Source organism: Bombus huntii, chromosome 3 (genome assembly GCF_024542735.1).
Source record: "Bombus huntii isolate Logan2020A chromosome 3, iyBomHunt1.1, whole genome shotgun sequence".
Taxonomy (NCBI): Eukaryota; Metazoa; Arthropoda; class Insecta; order Hymenoptera; family Apidae; genus Bombus; species Bombus huntii.
In genome coordinates this window covers 9,858,696-9,884,023 of record NC_066240.1, presented here as the reverse complement: position 1 = coordinate 9,884,023, position 25,328 = coordinate 9,858,696, and the positions used below count along the sequence as shown (strand labels likewise).

Here is a 25,328-nt window from a genome sequence, read left to right as displayed (position 1 = left end):
GGCAGCGTGCCAGAGAGGGAAATAATCCACGGTGTTTCACTCACCGGCAAAGGTGTCAACACGCTCGCGGTCATTCGCTTCGCTAAAAGGGGCAAAGACGAGGGAGGGTAGAGAAAGAGAAGGAGGGAAAGGTAGTCGGCGAGTTTCAAGGTGCAAATTAGGTAATTGTAAATCGTAAATACAACGCGATGCAATTACACCGTGTCGCGTTCCTTTGAAGCAATTATCGATCCTTCGCTTTAGCAGCGTTCGAGCTCCAACTTATTGTTAACGGAGTAAAGGTGTGATGTTCGGAAAATAGTGTCTGAAAACGAGACACGCAACTTTTTAACGGTGTCTCGTGTTTCGTTGTGTTTGTACATTTTTTTAATTAATGCTTTTTAAATCGTTATTTCAATCCAGTTTAAAGATGAATTTGTTTCAGTAATCTAAGTGAATTGAGTAGTTTTTTTAAAAGATATAATACATCTTTTTGATAGAATAATATCAGCGAGCTATCCAACAACCGTCTCAATTCCTTTTTTTGCTAAATGATCAACACGTTGAAGACGTTTAAGGTCATTACACATTAAAAAAAGGAATCAAAATTCGAAAGAAAGAAAACAGATTTCGATTCCGGTATCCATGTCCACAAGAAAACCGAATATGGAACTACCTGCATGCATTGGGTGCTCTTTTGTGAGTCGAATCTCATTGTTGCCACCCTAGAAATACGCTCGATGATTCCGTTTCGATCAGTAACACGTCGGGGACCCCCTGGCCACGATCGATTGAGTTTCTTTTTTCTCATTCATTGCCCTGAATACACGTATCAAGCTCGAGAAACGACAAACAGGGGGCTCAGAGGGGACGAAATGTGATTTCCTTCTCCTTCTTTTTTTCACCTTTTTCCACCGGAGAACCCTTTCCGGGGCGCGAGGGAACCCGATTCTCGAGATAAACAATCTGCTCTCCGCTCACTTCGGGACTTATTTCCCTTTTGTGCGAAAAGCAGCTATAGCAACTTGGCTTACAGCATGCTCGACATACGTGATCGAATTCTGTCGATGAATTTTACTCCAGTAACGATAGCATGATTGATTCAATTCGGTGAAATCATTCGGTTTGATATAAGATAAATGTTGTTGTTTAGAACGTGGACTGGTAGAATGTAAGATACTTCATTATTACTGTGCTGTAGAAATTCGTTTGATTGGAATCCAATGGAAACGATAAATAACGTCGTTCAATTAACAACACAGCTTCGGATCGGCGACAATCAATCGTCCGCTACAATCAAGAAAACACATTATACAGATAATTATTTTACGATGAAAGGGGACGATACGAACATCGTCATATAAAAATGAATATTTTCCAAGGAAAGGAAGAATTTAATCCGTCTAAGCTAGGAATAAACGGTGGAAAATATTCTTCTCGAAAGGCTGACCAGGAACGTCCAATTCTACTGAATCGTTCAACAGGCGTTTGAAACGTTAAACGGCTGTATAACTGTTAACGTTATCAATCTCTATAGATAAAAGCACGAACAACAAAATTCTTTTACTAATCTTTTACTAATAAACTTCAATCTCTATGATCTTTCCTGATTAACTTTCTATCAGAATCTTGCACGATGGAACTCTAAACCATTGTTCTTTGAAAAATGTTCCCTTAAATAATGTCTTCCTTCGAGTGAACGGCCACCAAACTTCAAAATACTTTAAAAATGTCATCAATTCAAAGTTCTTAAGAATTAAGTTTCGGAATAAACATTTTCAAAACTCATTCAGAAATGTCGTAAGCGTTTGAACGAGGTGTTAACATTGTTACACGGAACAATTAGGAAGGAACAAATAGAAAAAAGAGAATGGAATGTTGGAGGTAGAGGAGGGAGGAGGAGGATCTCAGATCGGGACAGGACAGGGTGAACCGATCGAAAGATTGTTTAGCGGAACGCGAAGAACGAACGAATCGAAGATGGATGTAGCGCGTGCGAATAGGTTTGCTGGCTGCGTTCATTAATCAGGAAAGCCCCTTTTGCATCCGCCAGTGCCATAGAGATATCGATTGCCTCGGTTCAACGGGCTCTATACAGCTACTTAGTCCGCCTAGAAGCACCTCGAGCTCGTCGACTGTGCGCCGGATTTCCAATAAACGTCATTAACACTCGTCAGGCCGTGCAGGAATCCGCGCGCCACGTCGACGCGTAAAACTCGCCGATTACACTGGCCGAAGGGATCGACGATGAAAATTAACTGCGTACCGTCGGTGAATACAGAGACGTCGAATTTTTCAAGTTACAGGCTTTTTTTATTATAGTTTTTCCTGGATCTCTCTGTCATTTTCAAGGCAAAAATTAACGTTTATGTCTTTAGAAGACTTTTACAGACTTTTGTAGACTTGACAATTTTTTGACAGGTAGAATCGACGATGAAAATTAACGTACCGCTGGTCTGCTTAGTTGTAATACTCAGGTGTTACAACACCGTGTGTATAAATGACAAAGACCATTCGAAGTGAGAGAAAAATAAATACTCCAAGATCCACTGATTTTATCGTATTTTTCTATATGAAAAACTTTGTACAACTAATAGAATTGAATGTGAAATGCTATTTTCTTGCATTTCTTCTTACTCATTCTTCTTCTGTATTCCTTAATTTTTATCCTGTACCCTCCTCACTTTGATCTGAAATCTGCTTCTATTTTTCAGTTCTAACAAGAATTAAACAAATCGACTCGAGCTTTTCCAACGAAAGCCTGGAACAAAAGACAGGAACGCGATGAAAATCCTTCAGAAAAATGCTATTCTTGGTGAAAAGGGTTACAAGGCCTGACAGTGTGCTCGATCGAAGACGAGCGCTCATCGATCGCAGAAGTGGCAGGACAATCTTCTCTGGACGGTTCTCCGCGAATCGGCTGGATGTCCCCTCTCCTTGCCTCCGTGTCCGTAGTTTTGCATTATCCCCATTACTGCTGATTCACACGTCCTCCTTTGTGGGCTTTGTGAGCCACGACAATGCGGGACGGGGCTCTCTCCTTTTCCTCTCTTTTTCTCGCGCTTAGAAAACACGAATGGCCCGCAACACCGAGCCGGATGACAAACGACGCCACGCCGTACCCCATCGACCTGATATAATATGCGACTTCGTCCTGGATCCTTCGTCCTTCGCCCAGGCCCGGCCACTCTCCTATCTTTTTCTTTTTTTACACGTTTTGCTCTTTTTCCTCGTGTGTCTCGGCCTCGAATTAATTGTAATTAGCGCCGTTTGTGTCCGACGTCCGACGACGTGGTTCGTCGACTTCAAATGGTTAAGCGACGCTTATGGTTGTTCGAATTACGGTTTTGGAATAGATGATTGTAGTTTTTGATTACGTAGCGGTCAATGGATTTAATTAAGGCGTTTAGAAATTTCGATGTTTCGAAACTGTCCTAAAATCTTCATTATCACGAAATTCTCGACGATTTAATTTATTGAAGAAACCAAGCAGTGAAATCAGTCTCTTACTATGTATAATAAAGTACTTCGATTTGTCCAAACTTCACAAAACTGTGGAACGTAGGTGGGAAATGGTGAGAAATAGCGATGATTTTAAACGAATCTTTGGAATTCCCTTACGCAACTGCATGTTAAAGAATCAAAATATAATAATGAAAACTGATTATAGAACTGCAAATGATATACTGGAATAACGTTCGCCTCTGAACAAACCGTTAAGTATGCCACTTCAAATACTCCAAAAATGTTAAGATATTTGTTCCTATTACAAAGATATATCAACAAATTTAAAGTATCTGTCAGCGAATTTCTCTCTAATCATCGAATCGTTCAACGCGCTTCGCTCGTAATCCTTCGAACTCTTTCATTGCTCAAACCTCCTTCTTAACTTCACGAAACAATCACCAAAAAGAGAACGAATATTAATTACGATTGAAAGCGGCGCTACACTTCCTCGCACCAAGCAAGCACATCAATTCCACTCAAATCGAACCAGCATAGAATCAACGACCGATCGATTGATCGATCGGTAAAGTCGATCCTTTGATGCGGTGCCGTCGATTTTCGGATTCGACGGGTGAAATGAAAGCCCTGGCTGACCGAATAACACCGGTGGCCTTCGCTAGACACCCACTGGGAGTTATTAAACGATCTACAATGCTTGTTGCCGCGTCACCCATCTCCACGGCACCTTCAGAAGCCGTAATCAAATTCGTCGGGCCTGATAATTCGACGGCGGCGATCGATGAAACACAGACGAATCGTTCTACCAAGTCTCGCTGGTCACGTTGCCTGTGGCCTTTTGTCGGCCCGCGAAAATGAGCTTCTGTTTCTGGTCCACGGGCAAACGTAATCGGCTCGCTGCCGTCGATAGCCGATCAACTGTGGAATAACATTTGCTAAATGAACGGACGAGCGATCGCCGCTGGAAGCACGATCCACGATTGTTTAACCCGTGATCGTTTTAAAAAGAGATGATCGACATGTTCAAATCGAAAGATTAAAGCGATAACACGTTCTTGTGCATTTATAGTATCTACATATTTGTTTATTGGTGAAAATATTTATCGAGGAAGTGGATACGTTAGCTTTTGTCGAATCTCGTTTAACTTCCACCTTTGTTGCGGGTAAACTTTCGTTTTCTATCTTCAGGAACTGTAAATTTTTTTCATTGGAAATGCTTCTGCAGGTAGCTTTGTTACCGATTTTTATTTAGTAGAACCAGTGATCAAAAATCAATGTGTAGCTATGCCAAAAACCGAAGAACCATGGAATCGTAGGACTAAGAAACTAAGTAACCAAGAGACCGAGGAATCAAGATACCAAGGTACCAAGGAATTAAAAAAAACCAAGTAATCAAGTAATCAAAAGGCCATGAAATCAAACAGCAAGAAACAAAAAAAAAAGCAAGAATCCAAGAAATCCAAGGACCCAGCAAATTAGTTTCTCCGAAGAAAATGTTTCTCGCTTTGAGATGTTCCACCATCCACCATTTTCTCGGTAGCCTCGTTCCATTAGCGGCTGGGAAAAGGTTCTCGTGAAGAACAGAAGGAGTACAGAATGAACACGAATGGAAACTTTCTCCGTTTCGGTGTCTCTTTCTTTCGAGCGATGTAATCGCGTAAACGCGTATCGTTTTGTAGTCGTCGGCCACCTGGGAGCGATCGAACATCGAACAATCGTAGCGCAGAGTCACGATCGCCTCGAAGTGGCTGGTGGAAAGGCGCGGAGAAAATGAACGGACGTAGAAAAGGAACGCTTGATGGAAGTAGAGAAAAGAAGAAGAGAGAAAGAGTAAGATGGACGGAGAAAGACTGGGGGTGGCTGTCATTATAGGCGAAGGGAGAGCACAAAACGAGGCCGCGCTAAAGAAACGAAACTCGTAGGATGACGATCGAATACAGCGTTTAACGATACTCGATTGTCGAGGATTCCGGTCTCGAAATTGGCCTGCTGGACCACCTGTACGGCCAATAGCGTATCACGCGTGTAGTAACGACGTATCACCGCAAGAAATTAACATTCGGTAAAATAATCAAGAACGATTAATTTGTCTTATTTTAATTATACTCGTAATTGGTAAAGTGTAACTTATCAGATTTCATATATATTTTTTATTTTTGCGATACGTTGGAAAATACTGATCATCAGGTATTGTATCGGCAAAATAGTAGCTTTCGTGTGTTAAGGGATGATAAGACTGAAAGTATAAAGGAAAAGGTTTGCTCGCAATTCAATGAATGGCGATTCATAACTGTTATCTGGATCCCGCAGATTGCGCACTCAGTCTGTTGATATGCTCGATACGTGTGGTCGGATATAACGGAACAAAACGAGAATATATATGATGTTCTTTACGTAAGAGGAACTGCTTAATCGAAAGAAAAGAAGCTTGTAAAATATTCTTGAAAAATATCCTCGCAATGGATTATGTATTTTTCATTATTTTTGTGAAACTTTCCAATTACTGGCTTGCTAATTTGTACATTAGATTTATTTAGAAAAATAATTTACGAAGGAATCTCAGTGTCACGAATTACTCTGAATTAATCGAGTCAGTTCATTGGTCGGTGCAACGTGCAAGCCATCCCGATCCCTCTTTCCAATCCTTCATCCCCCGGTGACCGATCCTTCGAAGATGAGTCACTGCGTCGCGATGTCGATTCACCGTTGCCGCCGGTAATCGACTCGACAATCGATCGTTTATACAACCGAACGACGATCAATAATCGACTTGACATTTTAAAAAGTTCCACGAGAAAATACAAAAGGGCGAACTTTACAGTTATCGCAATCAAGTGTGGAAAATTGATATTGGCATACACGGTTTGAATAAAAATGAAAGAAAATTTGTTCCACTAACATATTATCTATAAAATAATAGACAATCAGAGGACAAGGTAAAAGACGCTATTTTCGAGCGAATAAATTTGAAACGAAATTTTAAAGATTTTCCAATCCGAATATTTAAGATTAATTAATTTCTAACTTAATCCAAATATATGAAGAGTAAGGAGAAAATTTTGATCGCGGAATGACGTTTCGACTATTCGAAGTTTTCTCGTTAAATTATTAGGGGAGGATCCACTGCTGGTTATTTTATTAATCCTATTTTCCACGTGTTAACCCGCCCGTTAAAATAACACAAGATTCAGCTTCTACAACGATGAAAAGGGATCTAATCGGCTCGTAAATCCAGCGACCGAATTTTTTTTCCAAGCATTAATTTCCATCTAAATGGACACCGAATTAAGATACGGAGGTGGCACGGGGGCCGAAAGTACCAAAGGAAACAGGAGAATAGAGACTAACGCGAAGAGACCTTCGCTCGTATGGAATGCAGCTGCCACAATGCAACAGCTCTTACACCGACGCGTGCATACAATCTTGGATTTGTATCAATGTGATCCATGTGTGGGACCTACCTAGTCGGCGATAGATTTCGTATGATACCATCGATAGAATTAATTCTCGTTGCTCGAGAACGATGCTCGTCGATTCTCTGTGATCAGAATTTCTCGTATAATTTCATTTCATTAAATTTTTGTTCTCCATAATATCAATTGTTAACTGTCATTTGATTTCCATGCGATCTTTTCAGTTATTAAAAATTCACAATTCCTTCGAAATCTCTTGACAATAATTTATTGAATCTTCAATAGTATTTTATTGTCAGTCTAAAATACCGCTTTCTAAGGTCTATTATCGAATTTCACTCTAATTGGATGTTTTGTGACACAGCTATCTCAAAACCACGTACAGTTATCATCTACGGTTAACGTCTACAGTTATTTCAGATACAATCTTCAAACCGCGTGGTAAATCTACCATAAATTCCACTTAATAATTTCCAGTTAATAATTGGAATTGAATATTTTTCAATATACTTGCCGAGATCCTGGAATTACGTTTAGGGCGTTAAGGAACATGTGGGACATGTTTTGTATTTTTGAAGTATCGATTTTAGACATTCAAACGAATGTTAATATATAAAATCATCGCTTGAAGGATCTTTTCCAAGTTATATGTAACTGAGTCTTGTACTAAAAGTCTTATGTATTTGCAAAATGTCGAAAGTCTTCTGAAGTTCTTCAAGAGAAAGGCAAGACATATTCGCGAGTTGGAAAATCGTAGCGCGCAATAAAGAAAAGCGAGAGAACGAAGGAAGGCTCGGCCTCGATGTTGAAGGCGTTCACGTATGAACATTCGTACGGCAGGAGGCCGCGACCAGGTGTACGGGTGTGAATAGACCACCGGCTAATTTACATACACCTAAACCGACGTGCAGCCTTCTCGATGACCTGGAATTCCCGGCAACAAAGGTCCTCCGTTTTATCCGGCGGGTGTATCTTCGCCGCTTCGAAAAGAAGAAATTCACTACCTGTTAGCTTCGATGCAAGCAAATTCTTATTTTCAGCAAATTGTACTTAAGAAACGTATGAATGTGCTGATACGTGCGTGAAAATTAATTTTATCAATGAAATCTTCCGTGAAATTAAGGTATTCGTTAATTTAGATTTTTTCATTCTATTGTTAGGTTGAATTAATGAAAGGATTTTAATGGAGTGTCGTTTATGTTATATTCAAGAAAGAAGACATAGTTTTTTATACTGAGATAAAAGTGAGGATTTTGCGCAGCTGTGAAAAGGTAGAACGTGCGCCTTGTTAAAAACAAGTATTGTATGGTAAATGAGACAACGAGTTTCGACTGGATAGAATTCCCTTGAAGCGATGAATGCTAGTTTTTTTTTTTCTAAATCAGGTGAACGTTAAAACTCGCGGCCATTGACATTTTCTTTTACGTGGATTATTCACGCCCCTTGCTGAATTTCAACCGTCACGCACGGGTCTGAGAATCCTTTATTTATCTTCGATAAGAGCACGGAGAATGTAACAATTGAGAAGTTAAAAAATTGGGTGATTGAGAAATTGCAAGTGTGAAATGTTCGGAAGTGAAACAATTAAGAGATTTGAAACTTTAAATATTAGAAAATTCAAAGACTCTAAAACTCAGACACCTAAAAATTCTTATATTTAAAGACTTGAGAAATTCGAGATACCAATACTCAAGTATTTGACTTAAGTATTTAAGATTTCTCGCAGATCTTTCTCATTCCGTTTAAAGAAACAATTTTCCCTACAAATATCTGCTATAGACCAAGAAACACCTTTAACTACGAATTCCATACTTTGCATTAACCTCAGATATGGACAGCGAACCGCGCTTATGGCAAATGTTTGCGCAGCGACGAACACTGGCGTTGCTGGCAACAGCAACGATTGACTCGCATAAACAACTGAAGAGAAGGATTGCTAGCATCGTGTGCTGGCTGCTCGAAATAATTGCACCGCAAACAACCGGCCGGCCGGCTTGCTTTGGCCGAGATTAGGCGATAATTCGTTGAGTATGCCTAGGGAATTATTGCGACACCGTATGACGCTGTTTGCCGTCTGCTTGTTTGGGAGAATTAAGTGGTGAGGCGCGGTGTACTGGTTAGATGCACCGACAAGCAAATGAAACGAACAGTACTAGTTTGAAGTAGCTTAATTGCTATTAGATTGCATTCCCGTGCATTATGTAGATTTATTCGTTCGTGCAAAATACGGTGTAATATTATGGATGTTCAAGGAGGAGTTAATTATGAATGTATCGGACTAAGAAATACACGAGTAAGTAAAAATAAAGAAGGCTGGCAACATGTGTAGAATTGAAGAAAATGAATAACATAGGTAGAACATGCGTGTTCAATATTTCAAGGAAATGACTTTTTGAATCAGTGATCAGTAAAAAGAATCGTGAATTTGTAAATCTGCAAGAAGCAAGAACGTAGGTCCCTACTCAGACAAATTGTTATATCTTAATTCAAAAGTTTTGTTTCTGTCTAATAGTAATAGCTATAGAATAGTTCAGGATAAATGCTATTCTTCTAACAAAAATTTTCTCCCGTGTGAAAGACGTACAAATTTAAATGTTTCGCTATATATACAGGGTTTGCTATATCATTTCGCGGGATATAGTTTGTAAAAGGGCAGAGATATTTGACTAGACTGAATGGGCAACACGAGCAAGTTTCTCCCGAGCGTAAATTTAAATACGTGAAAGATGGATATCTTCCAACAGCGAAGAAGAAGCTTCAGCCTATGATATAAAAAACGAGCTCTTCTAAGATAAATATTTTTAACTCTTCCATCCTTTCTACGTATCTCCAAACGCTAAGCCCCTATAGAAAGTCCCAACCTGCATTTTCCAAGATCAGCTTCTACCCTCGAACCGTCCAAACTTACTCATACACTGGTACACCGTTTCCAACTCTTAACAGATACTAAGAAACATCGCTTAATTACCAGCAAATCTTTCAAGACTTTTCTTACAAGAAATCCTCCACCCAATTAAGGACTTCACCTACTTACACTCTCCCCTGCCACATCGATCGATCAAAAAACCAAAGAAAAGAAGAAAGAGAGAGAGAGAGAGAGAGAGAGAGAGAAAGAGGCAAAGGGGAAATCGTATGCAAAAACCCGACCTACTCCACCTTATTTACGTCGCCTCCTCAACCTGTAATATCGTCGATGTAATTTCTGTCGGTGCGTGTCGCGTTGAACGATGAAAGAAGTCGAGCAAGCGCACAACAGACGACGAAGAGAAAGAGAGGAAAAAGAAAGGGGTAAAAGGGGAGGGAGAAGGAAGACGAGGTATCGAGCCGATCCTCGAGTGTCGGGTTCGGAATCGAGCGACGAGCCTGCCGCCAAGTCTTTCCGCGAACAATGATCAACGATTAATTATAGCGGCACGGGATCGTGATCGGTCGTGTAAAACGCGCGCACTCGAGCCACCGCGAAGCGCCAATCAAGGAATTACGCGAGCAAAAGGGGACGCCCGGTTTGCCCGCCGCTTTGTTAATCGCGGGCTGCCTTGCTTCTGAAGCGTGATTGAAAATACTTTGCCAATGGGCTGCCAGCCTCTGTTCTCCAACGAGAAACGCTGCGTCGACGTAGGTCAGGTTCCTTCGGATCTCCTACCAAGGAGATTGATTTGGTCTGATGGCGTGATGAAAAGGGGGTGGTTAAAAGATCCGTTTGTATGGGTTTATGTATGTATAGTTACTTATGAAGGTATTCCAACACTTGTAGATATCCTTTGTGGATATGTTATGTACGTCATACTATCGTCATTGTATCGGTGAAGTTTAGAATGGATGTGGAAATGTTTGCAAAAGCTATATGACATTTAGTGAAAGTACATAGGATTTTAGAGATCAAGAAAGTATTTAAACAATAAATTATCCATTACGTTATCAAGTGTAAATATTCAATTTCGTCATAATATTATAATTGAGATTTGTGGAAGTGGGTAAAGCGATTGTACAATTTAAATCGTTATCAAACATCTTACTGAAAATAGTGCATAATAATAAAAAAAGATAAAATATCATTAAATATTTAATACGTTTAAATATTTCTCTAATTACCTTCGCTCGTATATTTCTTACATTTTCCACATGAAAGAATAGGAAGGTAAGGTAATTCAATTCGACGCGATTGCGATTACGGATTTCCGTGAACCTTGATACTACTCGAACCTTGGTAACCAACGAAACGTTTCTCCCTTAAGTGGAACGCGATCTCGAAAGTAATTAATCCTTTAGAAAAGTAAAACGTTCGACGGGCATGTCGGTCTTTTTTTTTGAGACACATCGAGCGTCAAGGAAAATCGTCGACCGGAAGTAGATCGTGCGTCGACTTGGCTACGTTGAAGGGAACACGAAGAGAGCTCCGGCATCAAGGCTCGAAATTCCAACGTCGAAGCCACGCTAATGAAGCCGCGAGGTGGTGGACGAGCAGCTTCAGCGAACGATTTACATTCCGGTTAAGTGATTTAAGGCAACGAAAGCCACTCGTTCAGCCTGTAGATTGCTCGTCGCTCTATAATAAATTTAATGAGAAAACGTCTGTAGTCGTCTTTTGAAACGGCGCAGGAAACGCGACCTCCTATCGCTTCGTTTCGATCCAACGACTGACAGGACGTATAATTAATAATTAAATTATCTATCTGTCGGACCACGGATCTGGTAGCCGAATTTTAGATAATCAAACGGACGTTGATCGGACATCAAACGACTTATTTTCTCATTGATGACTTTTAGAAAAATCTTGACACGGGTACTTTATTGTATGTCGTGTTTTATGTTTCCTAACTCGAAGAGAGAATGGATTATATTTCAAAGTATTAAACGTCAGGTTTGAGAATAATTTACACGTTAACGTGAAACATCGTTTAAGGAACAGATTATTTATTTAACATATAATGAAACTTGTCTTTTAAATATAACAAACAGAACATAAAGAAGCTTGTGTAATCGCGTTAAAGCCTTGTAAGGACAAATGAATTTCATTTACATTATTTTGATCCCTGACAAATATAAATACACAATTATCATTTATTTCTAATGTGAACAAAATAACATCTAAAGGCTCCTAGATAACCAGTTATACGTTCACCAAGTTCTCAAATCCAAGTTCCGTATATCCTCTCTTCAGAAGAATCATCTAACATTCTGCTCAAACTAAACCACACGACGTCCTACACTAAATGAAGACCTCTATTAACGATCCACACTCTGGTCAAACCCTGAAACCATCTCGCACCTCGAACCCAACGCTAGCCACCTATCACAACCAAATATGAAAATAAAACCTCGTGCATTCTCTTCCCTCTTAACTACACCTTACACGGTCCGTTTAAAAAGGCATGGCGAACAAAAGACGGCGGAACGGGTTCGATGAAATCCCTATCAGGTGCTCGGTGATCCTCCGCCACCGATCCCAAGATGAGGAATCAGGAAAGCCACAAAAAACATCGCGTGAAACCGAGCGTAACCGGGCAACGCTTGATCAGGCCGCTTGTAAGACCAAAACGGGTCCTCTAAGCATTCCAAAGTCAGCAGGTACTAATGAAGTCGTGAGAGGTTGCCAGGAACGGTGCACCGTGCGCGTCCAAACGGTTGAACGTCCGCTGGAAGAGCCAGGGCCCCTGCGGATGATTTAGATTCCACCTAAACGATCTGTCTAACCGAGGAGAGGCCCGTCAGCCCGCCTCGAGTTCGTCGCTGTTCACTCGCTATAATGGATTTAATGAGGAGGTAGCCACCTCTTGCTGAACTGTCGTTCCTCCTCCGCGTGTCCTTTGCGCGCGCGAGCGCGCGATGGCTCCCTGAGAGACAGAAACAATGGCGGTGGTCATTCGAGAGGATAATGACGGTGAAAATTGTCAGTTTGTCATGGCAAAAAGATATACGCAAGTTGGTAATCACCGTTCTCACGACTAGTTGAGCTATCGTCTTGCTTGGACGAGAAAGAGCTACTGGTCACGATACTTTTTCGTCGTGATGCACTCATCGTGTAAATATACGGTCAGCCCGTCTTTTCAGTGTTCGTTATCTGGTTTTATATTCGGAGTTTGTTTTAATCATGGCACCTCTGAAACACCGGGAGCTGCAGTTTCGACACCTGCCTGTGTGATGAGAGAAGAATGAGGTGTTATAATGATGGGTGACCGTGATTACTTGATTGCTGCGAGAACGTTTTCTTGAGCAATTGGTGGGTTGTTTAAGAGATCTTGTTTCTTTTGGAGTTCGATGGAGTTTGAGACTGATGGAGAATAATGATGAGGTTCGACAGGTATATCTTTAATTTGCTGTTATTTTTACTTCGCTTTTTGTATATGAGGAAACGTTTCGCAAGATCATTGGAAGAATATATTGCTTTTTTCGGTGTTTGACGAAGTTTGAAGCTGACGAAGACCAATAATGAGATTCAACTGTTGTATTTTAAACTTGATATATTTCTTATCTTATAACTGTCCTGAAGAATCGTTTATTATATTAAGAAGTATACGTTACTAGTACAGAGACTCCTTCGTACAACTCCAATTTTTCTAAACAAGACAAAGATTTTAAATTACAGTATCTTATCTTCATTGATCTACCGATATCATTGTTCCTTTGACACTTATAATAAATACATTCTGCGTCATACATCCAAAAAAGCCGAATTATCTAATGTATCCCTTATTCCATATCAAGCTGCAACAAACTATTCGAAAATTCCGAGTGTTAAAACATCATCAAACTTCAACCAGCATTTAAAACGACAGTGTTACCATCAAATTTCTCATTTTTGTTCCATATTCCATGTAACTCGCTTGACCGGTGTTTCAGTCAGTGCAGGCGATTTTTCATGGAAAACTTTCTCAGGAACTGGAAGTTCCTTTTATCGGCCATAAAATCACCCTCGCAAGGTTGGCTCGTTCACAGTTGAGCGAAGTGTTTTCACGATTTCAGGGGTGACGCATAGGTGCGAACCGAAAGAATGGCACGGATCTTCGAATGGCGATCGCAGCTGTCGAACTTCGACAATAAAACACCGCTCGAAAGCTTCTTCCAGCGTTTTCCATCGCACCTCGAGCAGCAGCGTGTCGGATTTCGATAGACGGCAGAGCTACTTGGTCGAACGGTGAAACGTGTTCTTTGTTTTCGGGGATTTTCGAGACCCGGACTCTTTTCAGACACACGGTCTTTGGATTTCGCGACCGAATACCATTGTTCGGGCCCCGGAGAATCGGACACCAGACGAGCCTTCCGGGTCTCTTGGATCCATTCAATCGATTCCCATTCTGCTACGCGAAAATTTCCACGTCTTGTTGATGGAGATACCATCAGAAACTTTGTTGCGAGATAATGAGATTTTTCGAATTAATTTGACGCTTTTGCTTATAGAAAGAAGCTTGACTTTTTCTTTCCCCGAGTTTTGTCTTGGACTATTAATTTTTCAATCTTTCATACCATTTTTTATGAACTCGTTTTATAGAACAGCTTCTTGTTTTTTTTAGGTTTCGAGCGTATGGAATTTCAATTTCCAATTATGAGTTCCCTTTATGAAATACCTTTTTCATGTCCTTGAAGATATTAAGTGTTTAAAAGTAAAGTAATCATTCAGAGAATACATAAGGAATGAACTGTCTATTGTGAATAAAGTATGCAAGGGAATAAAAAATATTAAATAGAGAGTGATATATATTAAAAAACGACAAAGAAAAGGGAGAAAGTCCAGAAAAATGGTCTATGCCGGGGAACAAAATAAGAACGGAATAAATCGGAGAGAAAATGGATTCTATTGGACGGATTAGGCCGAAAACGAGATGATGGGACAAACGATTGTAAGACGTAGTCCGAGACCGTATTCGAAGGATAATACTTAACGTTTATTTCTGCTTTTCTCACTTACAATACAATATTTATAGATTACTTCTGCCGCTTTAAAGTCGTAATACTCGAATAATCGGTATAGTTTAAGAGGTTTATCGTAACGATACAAGTACAAAGATTACAGCGGGTCATGGACGTTTCACGAAAGCGTATCTCATTCTATTATTCTTCTTTTTCGTCATCTCTAACATTTCTATTCTCTTCCGTTCGCGAAACGTCTATAAAAGCTCTTTCTCTCTCTCTCTCTTTCTCTCTCCCTTTTTCACTCTCACTCTTTCTCTCGTGAAATCGTTCAACCGAACGGTTACATTAAAAACAACTGAGATGTTTGAAAGAAAACAAGGAAAAAATGAGCTGAAGAAAGTACTAGATAGGTATTTTCGTTGGAGAATTAAACAAACACAAAACTAAAAGAAAAGAGAACAACCAAGAAAGAAGCGATAATATTTAACAGATTCTCTGGCGATTTTCAACTATCTGCTTCACCGGTTATCGAACATTATGCACGTTGGGCGTACAAGTTGATTTATATTCATTCAATGGTCAACATATTAAGTAAAAAAATAATTATTATTATAATAGAATTCTGACGATTAATAAATAGCTAAAAATTGGAACGAAAGGATAGTTATATCAGTTCTCATTCGAAAACGAACAACAAATTTTTATCACGTCGTCATCTGTAAATCTTTTTAATACTAAACGACGAACGAAAGGCGAAGGAAATTTTCTTGGCCTTTTCTCGATTGAAAAATGGGGAAAAAGCAAGAAAATGTGGGAAGAGGAAGTGACGACGCACTTTTTTCTAACAAATCGAAGGGGTCTATGTACAGCGATTACGAATCAAACGACCGCACGAAAATCACGTTCTCCTTTTAACGGTACCGTTGCACGAAACTTTCTGCTCATCCTGCTCTCTGTTTCTGTGTAAGTTCGTTCGAAACGAAATACCGTGGAATTGGTAATTACCTAATGCTACTGGTGATTAGAAGGGATATGTCGATTCCGTTTTGGAGTTCGATGTTCGATAGTCGAAGCAGGATGTAAAGGAAAAGGAAAGATCCTTGGGATTCTGCGTACATGTATACTTATATGTGTGCTAAATAAACTTCGTTCAGATTAGTCCAGTTTATGTATTTGGATTCAAATCGTTTCAGTTCAAGTAGATATTCTACAGGAAATAATATGAAAAACACTGAAAAAACAACTGAAAAGAATCAGAAAGTGATATTAAAGAAAATCAAAGAACGATTGAAAAGTTGATACGTTTAGAACTTAAAAGTATATCTCGTGAAAGTATATCTATAAAATGTCTCAAACTATTTTAAATCAAATAACTTGATTAAAAAGGACAAGGTGACAGACTCGAAAGAATATTAATTGATAGCTTTATACTGCGAAACTTTCGAAATAACCTGAACGAAAATGCAGGTGCTTCTGTCGATTAAAAAGAAAACACTGGGAACAGGGAGTGAAGGAAAACCGTTTTCGAGCGTCGTGCGCGATAATAATCCTCGCTACACTATTTACACGGGGACTATGTACAATCTCTTTATAATTCCATTTCGAGGATGGAAACCCTATTTTTGCGATAAATAATCGTCACGCGTCGAACCTGACGCTTGGGGATGGCTAGAACACGGAGAGTATCGACTTCGTTGTTGCTTTCAGCGATCTTCATCGTTGATAGCCCTGATTTCACTATGATATTCTTCGTGAATATATTCGTTGGTCCAAGACGTTAGATATTCCTTTGGACGAGTTTTCTCTTGTTACAGCTTCAGAGATCATTCTTGAGAATTAAGATGACTCTAGGAGGTTCATTTGATATTTCATCTTGAGATTCAACAATTGCTTTGTTGATTGAAATTACTGCACAGGTCTCTGAATTTTTGTGTCAAAAGACGATTCTCTATATGTTACTTGCATTATTTAATCATTGTTCTTTATACCAGATATAGATGTTGTAGATGCTTTATATTTCGATTATTCTGAATTCAGTGTATCAACTTATATTGTGTATACCAAAAATAAGAATTATGAGGATGAACCAATAATTAATGTTCCTAAAACTAGCTACCTTCTAACAAATTTCGAAAAATTGAATATAATTATAGGCGACAAACAAAGAATTCTATAAATTTTCATTTTAACTCTCGCATTTAAAAATGATAGCTGAGAAAAATAATTTTATAGAAAGTATCTGTTCTTTCTCTGAAGTTCTTATAGAGAGATAAGTAGAATGGCATATTAACAAAGTATAACAATAGGATATAAACGGATATGTAAATAAAAACAGAATAAAATATCGTTATATGCTCCACATCATTACTGACTCATTCATTTAATTAATTACATATAACAATTTCGATAAAACTCTTGTGTTAACCATCTCGAAGACAAAAGAAAAATATATTAGGATGCCAAAGATACCTAGTAGCGCAAAAAGTTAAACCATTACTTTGCTCTTTCTCATTAAAAACAGGAACAATGCCAGTCATCAAGACATAACTCCGTGATTTTATAATTCCTCCCTTCTTAAAAACTTGAAGAACCAGCTTTCAAAAGCAAGAAATCACTCTGAAGCCAGATCAATATCCATTACTAGACTGCAGATGTTTATGAAAATTCGGACGTACTTCGATAACTAAAATCAAAGGAAACGAACCTAAATAGAGATTTGTATCATCTACCAAGCACTATAACAAATATTAACTTCAACTTGGACATTTTGCAAATTTTATTCTGCATATTTCCTATAATTTGTATACACAAACACCCACAGTCTATCCATTACCTATGTCACATGTATAAACCTCTGGAAACGGTGGACCGAACTCAGGGCAACTGCTCCTCGAAGATGGATCAGAGCTACGTTCTATCGGGTCAGAAGATGACAGTGAGGGGTCGTCTGAACGATTCGTTTCCAGGCGCTGGAGCTGTTTGATAGCCGCTGTATTGGCTCATCTGGGGTCCTAATAGACCGCTGGTTTGCACCGAGCCTGGATAATAGGCTGGCAGACTGGCACCAGGACTCGCAGCCGACGAGGTAGACGTAGAACTCGCGCTAGACGAACCTTGTTCGGTCCTCTCGTGCTGTTTGCTCATGTCCGGAGACTCTGCGGCTGGTGACCTTGTTGGACCACCCCCGACGATACTACCAGGACTGGACTCTTCGTAAAGCTTGTTGTGCTCGTAACTGGGCCGATTATAGTCGGTGATCGTAGGTTTCTGATCCATGTAGAGCTTCGATTGTTCGAAATACGCCTTCGCGGAGTCTAAATAGCTCCGGTCCAGGTACGATTTTGGACTCGAGTCCAGGTACTTGGGGTCGGAGTACATGCTCATCGCCAGAGTGCTCGGCGGCATGTATGCAGCTCGGTACTTGTCGGCCTCCATCGAGTACTTCATGGCGTCCATTGAGCTCACCACCTGGAACACAGAAGAGAAGATTGGACATTGGTTAGTTATTACTAATTACTATAATTACTATTACTATTGGTTAGTTAGTGGTAACGTCTGGTCTGGGCTGAATGGACAAATTGGCAAATTTGAAGTTAACCGGGTATTGCTGAGATTATGGCTTCTTAAATGGATTATATTCAAGGAATTGATTTTGCCAAGATTGGTGGTTATCGAGAGGAAGATTGATGAACGAGGGGAAAGAACAAATGTCATAAAACTATGATACATCTATGAGGAAACGAGGTTCTATGATTTGAATTGTATAGTTTGCAGTATGAAGTTTATAGTTTTACTAGACTTCAGAAATAAAGTAAAAAGATAATTGATTTATATTACTTCAACTTACACAAGTATATACATTATAAAATAATTAAAAATCAAAATGATCATCGTATCTCCGCACCTTGAATTCCAAACTTAACCTGAACTAAAGCTACCAACGACATTATGTATTCCTCCCAAACTTATCAATTCCAATAAATCCACATAACAAAAGGATCAAAATCGCATTGGAAGCTCCCAAAGAAAAAATAAATGAACATTCCATAAGAATATCTACCACCCTCCTAACCGAAACCTGGGACGAAGAAAGAAACGGTTTCAAGGTGCAGCATTCGACTCGGTCCGAGTGCAAATCGCGAAATCGCCGGATCCGCGACGAGGACACGTCGGACAGACTCGAAAGAGATTTGTTCTATTCGCAGGACAAAGCTACCAATGGCTATAAATTTCATAACCGTTCCAAGGGTTAAAAGATCGGCCGCACGAGGCGGTGGATGGTCCACCGCGTGAAACTGCGACGGGATTCTTAAAAAGGAAAAAAAAATAGAGGGAACCAGGAGAAGCGCGCGATTATTCCCGATTCTATAATTCGTGGACGAGGACCACGCCGGACCCTTTGTCGGATCGTTAAGCGGCTTTGTCCGGATGATTTACATCCAGTCTTAGCCGCTTCGCTCGTCTCTCCTCTCCCAGCTACGTCCAATTGATTACCGCTCGGTTCCTCTTCTTTGCTCGACTCAAAATCCTTCGCGAATGGTCCTTGCGAATCCTGAGGTTCTCCATTGGTTAAAACGACGTCGACTCCATCACATGGACTCCGGAAATTAACCCATTCGCAACGAATAACGAGTTAGAATCGTGGATGAGTCGTAATGACTTTTCCTACCTGTAGACTATGGTTGTTTATGCATTTATCGGAAGTTTCAGAGTGTAACGATGTACAGAATGAAATGAAAGTAAAGTATTTGTTATAACAGGACTGCAAATGTTGCGGAATTTAACCATATTCCGATAGACACTAACAGATTCAACGTTCGATACCTTTTATTTATTTTATAACATTAAATTATTCTAATAGAGATGGAAGTGAAAAGGGATCAAAGGACTAAGGGATCTGAGGAAAATCTTCGTGCCTAATATGTTTTTGTTTCATATTAAAAAATCCCCTGTTTTATCATAACGTGATATCAAAATCAACAAATATCTATTATTATATCATTTACACATTGTGTTTTTCTTTTCTTCTTTTGATCTTCGTATACGTAATAATCGACAAGTTTTTGGTGATTATATATTCATGAGATACAGTGTATTTAATTTTCAACGTTAACAGTGAAAAATTTAAAACTGCACGCCTACTCAAGCGTCGACCAAATAAAATTCCACTTGGGCTCGACGCCACCTTCGTCGCAGTAGTTGTCGTTCCGACAAGACTTAATTACTGTGCAGCAGCATGGTGTCGCCGTTCGAGCGTATAACACAATGTCGTACCGTTATTCTTCTGTTTTCATTCACAAAGGCGCTTATTCGCCGCACTGCCATGTGTCGTCAAGGATGGAAAGCGACGAAGGGAAGAGCGCAGAAGTGACAGAGAAAGAAACGCAAACACGGTGTGTGAATAGAATAAAGACAGAGGAAGAGAGTGGAATGTCTTTTGCTAGCAGAGCACTTTATTTTCCAAATGGCTCTTCTCCATTCCCGGGTCAGAAAGGTTGGCCAAAGCGAGAAAGTCAACCGAGAAGCATTGTTGCTGCCGGTTCGTCGATATTTCACCCACATCGTGCCCTCGTGGATTCGAGACCTCGGAGCATCGTCGAGAATGGACTTTCAATCGGAAGCTCGATTCTGTTCTTTAGATTTATGTACATTCTACGTGAAGTAGACTATCAAGGATAGTTAGAAGAAACTTGCGGTGTAATCTTGCTGAGAGCTAGTTCGAAAGTTTGTGAAGTAAATTTCTGATCAGCATTGTCATATCAGCCCTCTGAATGTTATAACGAATACTTTATTACCCCTTTTAAGATCAAATTCTTTTTCAATTAGAAAAATTTTTTTTTTTTTATTAATTACTGGTAATAGTAACACGTTTTTGAATAGATTGGAAAGAAAGAATAATAATACTACTACTTTGAAAAAATAACATTCTATACGAACATATTTACTCGTGTCTATACTAGCTTGTGAAACAGTGTATTTCCATTTTCATTTATCCATAGAACATCAAAACACCGCGTAGTCTTCAATTTAAAAATCTCCACGAGTCATCATCCACCATACAATACCACATAAACAGTCTTCTCCTTACCAACCCCTAATCTTACTCCACCAACCATCTCTGACTAAGAATTTCTCGCATAATTTACTAAGCCATCCCTTTAATTCTCCACAAACCAGAAACCCTCGCATTATCCTCCGATGATCGTCACCCTGTTTCTTTCGACTTCTCTTAGTTTTTCTTAACTCAAGGTTTCTTCTTTGACGAAGCAGCGGCGAAGAAGTCTGACTTGGAAATAATGTTCATTGGGACGCATCGTAGACCTGGCGAGATCTTCCTAAATGGTAAAGCCAGCAATGACGGGCACGGTGACGGCGATGACGGTGCCGTTTCGTCCGCGAGCACGATAACACACGGCGGCGCGACCGCGCGTTGGAATTCTTCGCTCGTGCTCGTCGGTTCGCCAATAATAGTCGGTCTGTATCGCACCGCTGCGTCGTTCCAGACGCGTCGGCCATTCAGCCGTTGAATGCAGAAATAACTAGCTATCTGTTTGTCTCCCGTACCCAGCTGCGGAAATTCATACACAGACCACGGTCTCCGGTTTCTGTTTGCGAAGCCACCCGGGGGCCCCTTTGTTGCGACAACGAATGAAACGTACCTACTACGCTCGTCCTCCGCCTCGTACCTCCTCTTCTTTCTTCTCTTCCTGCGGCCTCTCTCGCTCGACGATGTTCGCGTTGCTCCTGCTGCCTTCTCTCATCAGCGATCTATCTCTCCCTTTCCGCGACGTTTCCTTCTGTTACGCGTGGATCGCTAGTCGACGATCTTCTTCGGCGATTGTTTCACTTTTTCAGTTAAGGGAGTCGAGGTTCGATCAAGGGTTCATGGAGATTTGAGCGAGTCTCGAGTGGCTCGGCTGAGCTTGTTGTGGGCGGGGGTTGAAACGATCTTTTGAGAATAATTTTGTTAATAATTGATGTATGAGCTGACCCAGAAACCAATCAGTGTAAGTCAGTTTCTCGTTAAAAGTTTTTCGTTAACAAAACTTTCAGTCGAAGGAACAGTTTGGTCTTTAGTGGTATAGTGTATAATATGACGAGTAATTGCCACGTTGTATTTGTAAATTGCTCGTATTTGAAATTAGATTGTCCGTATCTTAAGATTACTTACTTGGTACAATCTCGACGAATATTTGGAGATTTGTTCGAAGCAAAAGGTAAGATATACGTTTTGCAACGATTAATAGAATTTCGCTTGTTTGCCGAGGAAAGGGGCGCGTGAATGCAGCGATAAATCTCGAGATTCCCCGATCGAGTCTCTCCACGTCAAATTCCATTGAATAGGGACGCGCAAGAAATAACCGCGTGGGTGGCTCTTTTCCGCCGGCATCTCGATAACGCTCGGTCCCTGCGACCGTGTCTTACGCATTTTTCGTCCCTGACAAATCGTAATCGCTGATGCTCCCCTTCTCGGTGGAATCAAACCCCTTCCTCCTAACTTGCAGCATTCGATTTAATATTTTTCAATTTATAAATAAAACATTAATATCGGTCAGACTTTTTGATCTAATCTATTATTTATATATCGACAAATCAAGTCAAAAGAAATTTAAGATTCTTAGATTATCGAATAAAATCCATCGCCTACTACTATCTCATAATACAACAAACATCGAAGCAATTCCATTTTCCGCAATATAACGGTACCATATGATTGTACAACCAGGCGCACCTTCTTTCACGAAAGCAAGAGCAACGTGCATGGAATCCGGTCAAAACTCGGACCAATGTCTCCTCTGCCTACCAATACGCAATTATGATTCCACTCAACTATACTGTTGCAATTTTTTACAACGCTGTTTCTTATCGCTCTAAATCGCTCGCATCTATACGAAAGGGAAAATTCATGCGACGTCATTACGATCTTGTTTCGACCTGATCCGTAATTCGGTAGCTCGATGTGTATTATACTTCTAATAATACAATCGCACACTCGCGTGCCTTATATCATTAGAAACATAAATCTGTCAAATCGTGCAGTGTTATGCGTACAAAGTTTCAAAGACGTCACATCGTTGTTCCGCACCTGGGTGTGACGACGATAAATTTGCTCGTTTGTACCGAGCATTACACACCATCGTTATATCAAAGACTGAAAATTAACCCGGAAATAGCGTTAGAATTGTTTCAGGATCGCACGTTGCGATTCGTGAACGACATAGATTAGTTCCGAACGAGGAAGATAAGTGGCTTGACACGGAAACAACATCGGGAACACGATAAACGGGTTTTGAGACAGGAAACGATTGTTTGTTTACAAGATGCATCGACTCACCTGAGCAGGTGCTGCTAGACCCGCAGACATCGCCGCTGCGGACTGCTGTGCTGCTGCAGCAGCGGCTGCGGCCATGCTGGCTGCAGATAGTGAACCATAAGCGGCAGCGGGACCATAATACGATCCCATTCCTGCCTGTCCCATTCCACCAGCCATTCCTGCAACAGATAGTTTATAGCGTGTAAAAAATCTTGATAATCCAGCAATTCGAAAGTCGGGCGCTTTTTCCACTATATAAATGTTAGATGGAATTTGTTGCAAGTAGAGCGTTACATTCGGTTCTGAAAGAATTAATAGCAGAGTCGTACAGCATTGCGTTACCAACACGAGAACTATAAATGACTGAAATATGGAACTTAATTAACATCTAAATAAATTAGGAGTGTAATCTACCATATTACCCTCTTCTCTAATTATCTATTTTTTTTATATTTCTCTGAGTCGTGTGAATGCTACGCGACATTTACGTGACAAAGTGATAACCATATTATCAGTTACAGATTAATCCTTCGTTTAAAAATCCTAACTCTCTCTCATCAATCCCTCGCACACATTAATTGCACAATTATACGCATTAACACTGTAACTATCGTACTCTAATATACTCTACACATATAATTCCAACTAAAGTAATATAACGAAAAAAAAAACATAAAATTATATTTCCATATCTATAAAATATCTATAAAAATCTATAGAATATATTTCCAACACTTCCTACATATCTTCGCCTTTATACGATTCCGAAAACGAAACAAAACACCCAAGAAGTATCAGTACGAACAGATTTTCATTTTCAGGTTTCGATCGTCCGAAAAGAATCTTCATTGTACAGCTAGCGCGAGACAAAACTTTTTTCCCAAAACGCAGTGCACGATTCACAATACGGCAATCGAACTCGACGATCGGCTTCGATCCTCGCCTTTCGTCGATCGACAATGCCAATGATTAACCGAACAGGCCCGTAAGTTTTTCGTCGAGATTAATATCGGGGGGAGGTTGTTCGCGTTCCCGCTTCAGGGCTTATCGATCATCGTCGCCGAACGACGGAAACGCGGCGAAAGAATGGCTATGCCAACGAAGGCTCATTGTCGACGTGCCGTGAACCTCCACGACGACGAAGAAACGTCTGGAAAGAAGCCGGGATAGAAGCAGGGATGATTGGCGGCGAGATTTATGGCCGACAACGAAGAATTCACGGGCCAGTCGATTATTAATCGCGATTTTGTAACCGGCCGGCCTTCGTCGATGCCGATAGAATATTTCGTCGAAGAATACGGGACACCGGTAGTTGAAAAATATCAGAGACTGTCTTTCCTTTGGAACACGCTGTACCTTGTCGTCGAAGGTTTTTTGCAACGCCTTTCTCAAAAAAGTGTGCACAATAATCGTGATAATGGGGAATTCATTTTCGTTACTTTGGGATGGTATGAACTTTGACTTTTGTGGATCTTTTGTTGCTGTATTTGTCGGGTGATCGTTGATTGATCAATGGAATAGAAGAACGACACACAATATACTTAGTCAAAGACCGATAAGATTGCGGAAGATGTATTTTCATGAGATAATGAGTCGTTTCTTCATATTTACAGTGTTGACATCTCATTTATTTGTTTGTTACTTTATAAACGAATGAAACTTACAGCATAGAATTGCACTCTAATCTTAATTCCAGTTTATTTAGTTCAATGCAAATTAAGTACAATCTTGATTGAATAATGATTTATGACTTTTTAAGAAGAATGAGTGGTTAAGCGTGTACGTACATGGGGAATGAACAGTGACATTAATCATTGGATAAAAATGTGAAAGGTGAGGGAGAACGTGAGGTTAATTGTTGAAGAATATTGTGATAAACAAGAGTTTAATTTGCGAATATGGTTACGACGATTTGCTAAAGGATAATGGCTTCTCATTAACACGTAGGTATACACTCTAGTTCTTTAACCGTCAGCTATCCCTTTTATCAATCTGTTAAATTACGATAAATGTAAAATAATCGTACATCTTGCAAGTCGTTTCAAAAAATTAACCACGTATGAATCCACTATATTAACTTTTCTATAAAATCCAATGATTTTATTTTAATTCGCTGGTTGCGCTATAACTTTCAAGTTATACAAATTCCTTTTATTAAAAGAAGTTACGTAGTTGTGCTCATTTAAAACATTCGATTTAATCAATCGACTAATCATGATTCTCGTCGATCGTTTTAAAATAAACACTCAAAATTGTCATGATTTTATCGTGATTCTCCACAACCTCTTCTCGAATCGCTAGCCTCA

General features: G+C 39.9%; 1 protein-coding gene across 1 annotated transcript in view; it reads right to left on the bottom strand.

Annotated features, from left to right (window-relative positions):
• Positions 1–14,718: 14,718 nt before the first annotated feature.
• The window catches only part of LOC126864249 (transcription factor Sox-19b-like), a 35,658-nt gene continuing 25,048 nt past the window's right edge, over positions 14,719–25,328 (bottom strand). The window contains exons 4-5 of the mRNA XM_050615389.1: positions 23,044–23,201; positions 14,719–18,176 (exon numbers count right to left, since the gene is read on the bottom strand). Of these exons, the coding sequence (XP_050471346.1) occupies positions 17,631–18,176; positions 23,044–23,201 (704 nt within the window). The 3' untranslated portion in view covers positions 14,719–17,630. The remainder of the gene's footprint in view (positions 18,177–23,043; positions 23,202–25,328) is intronic.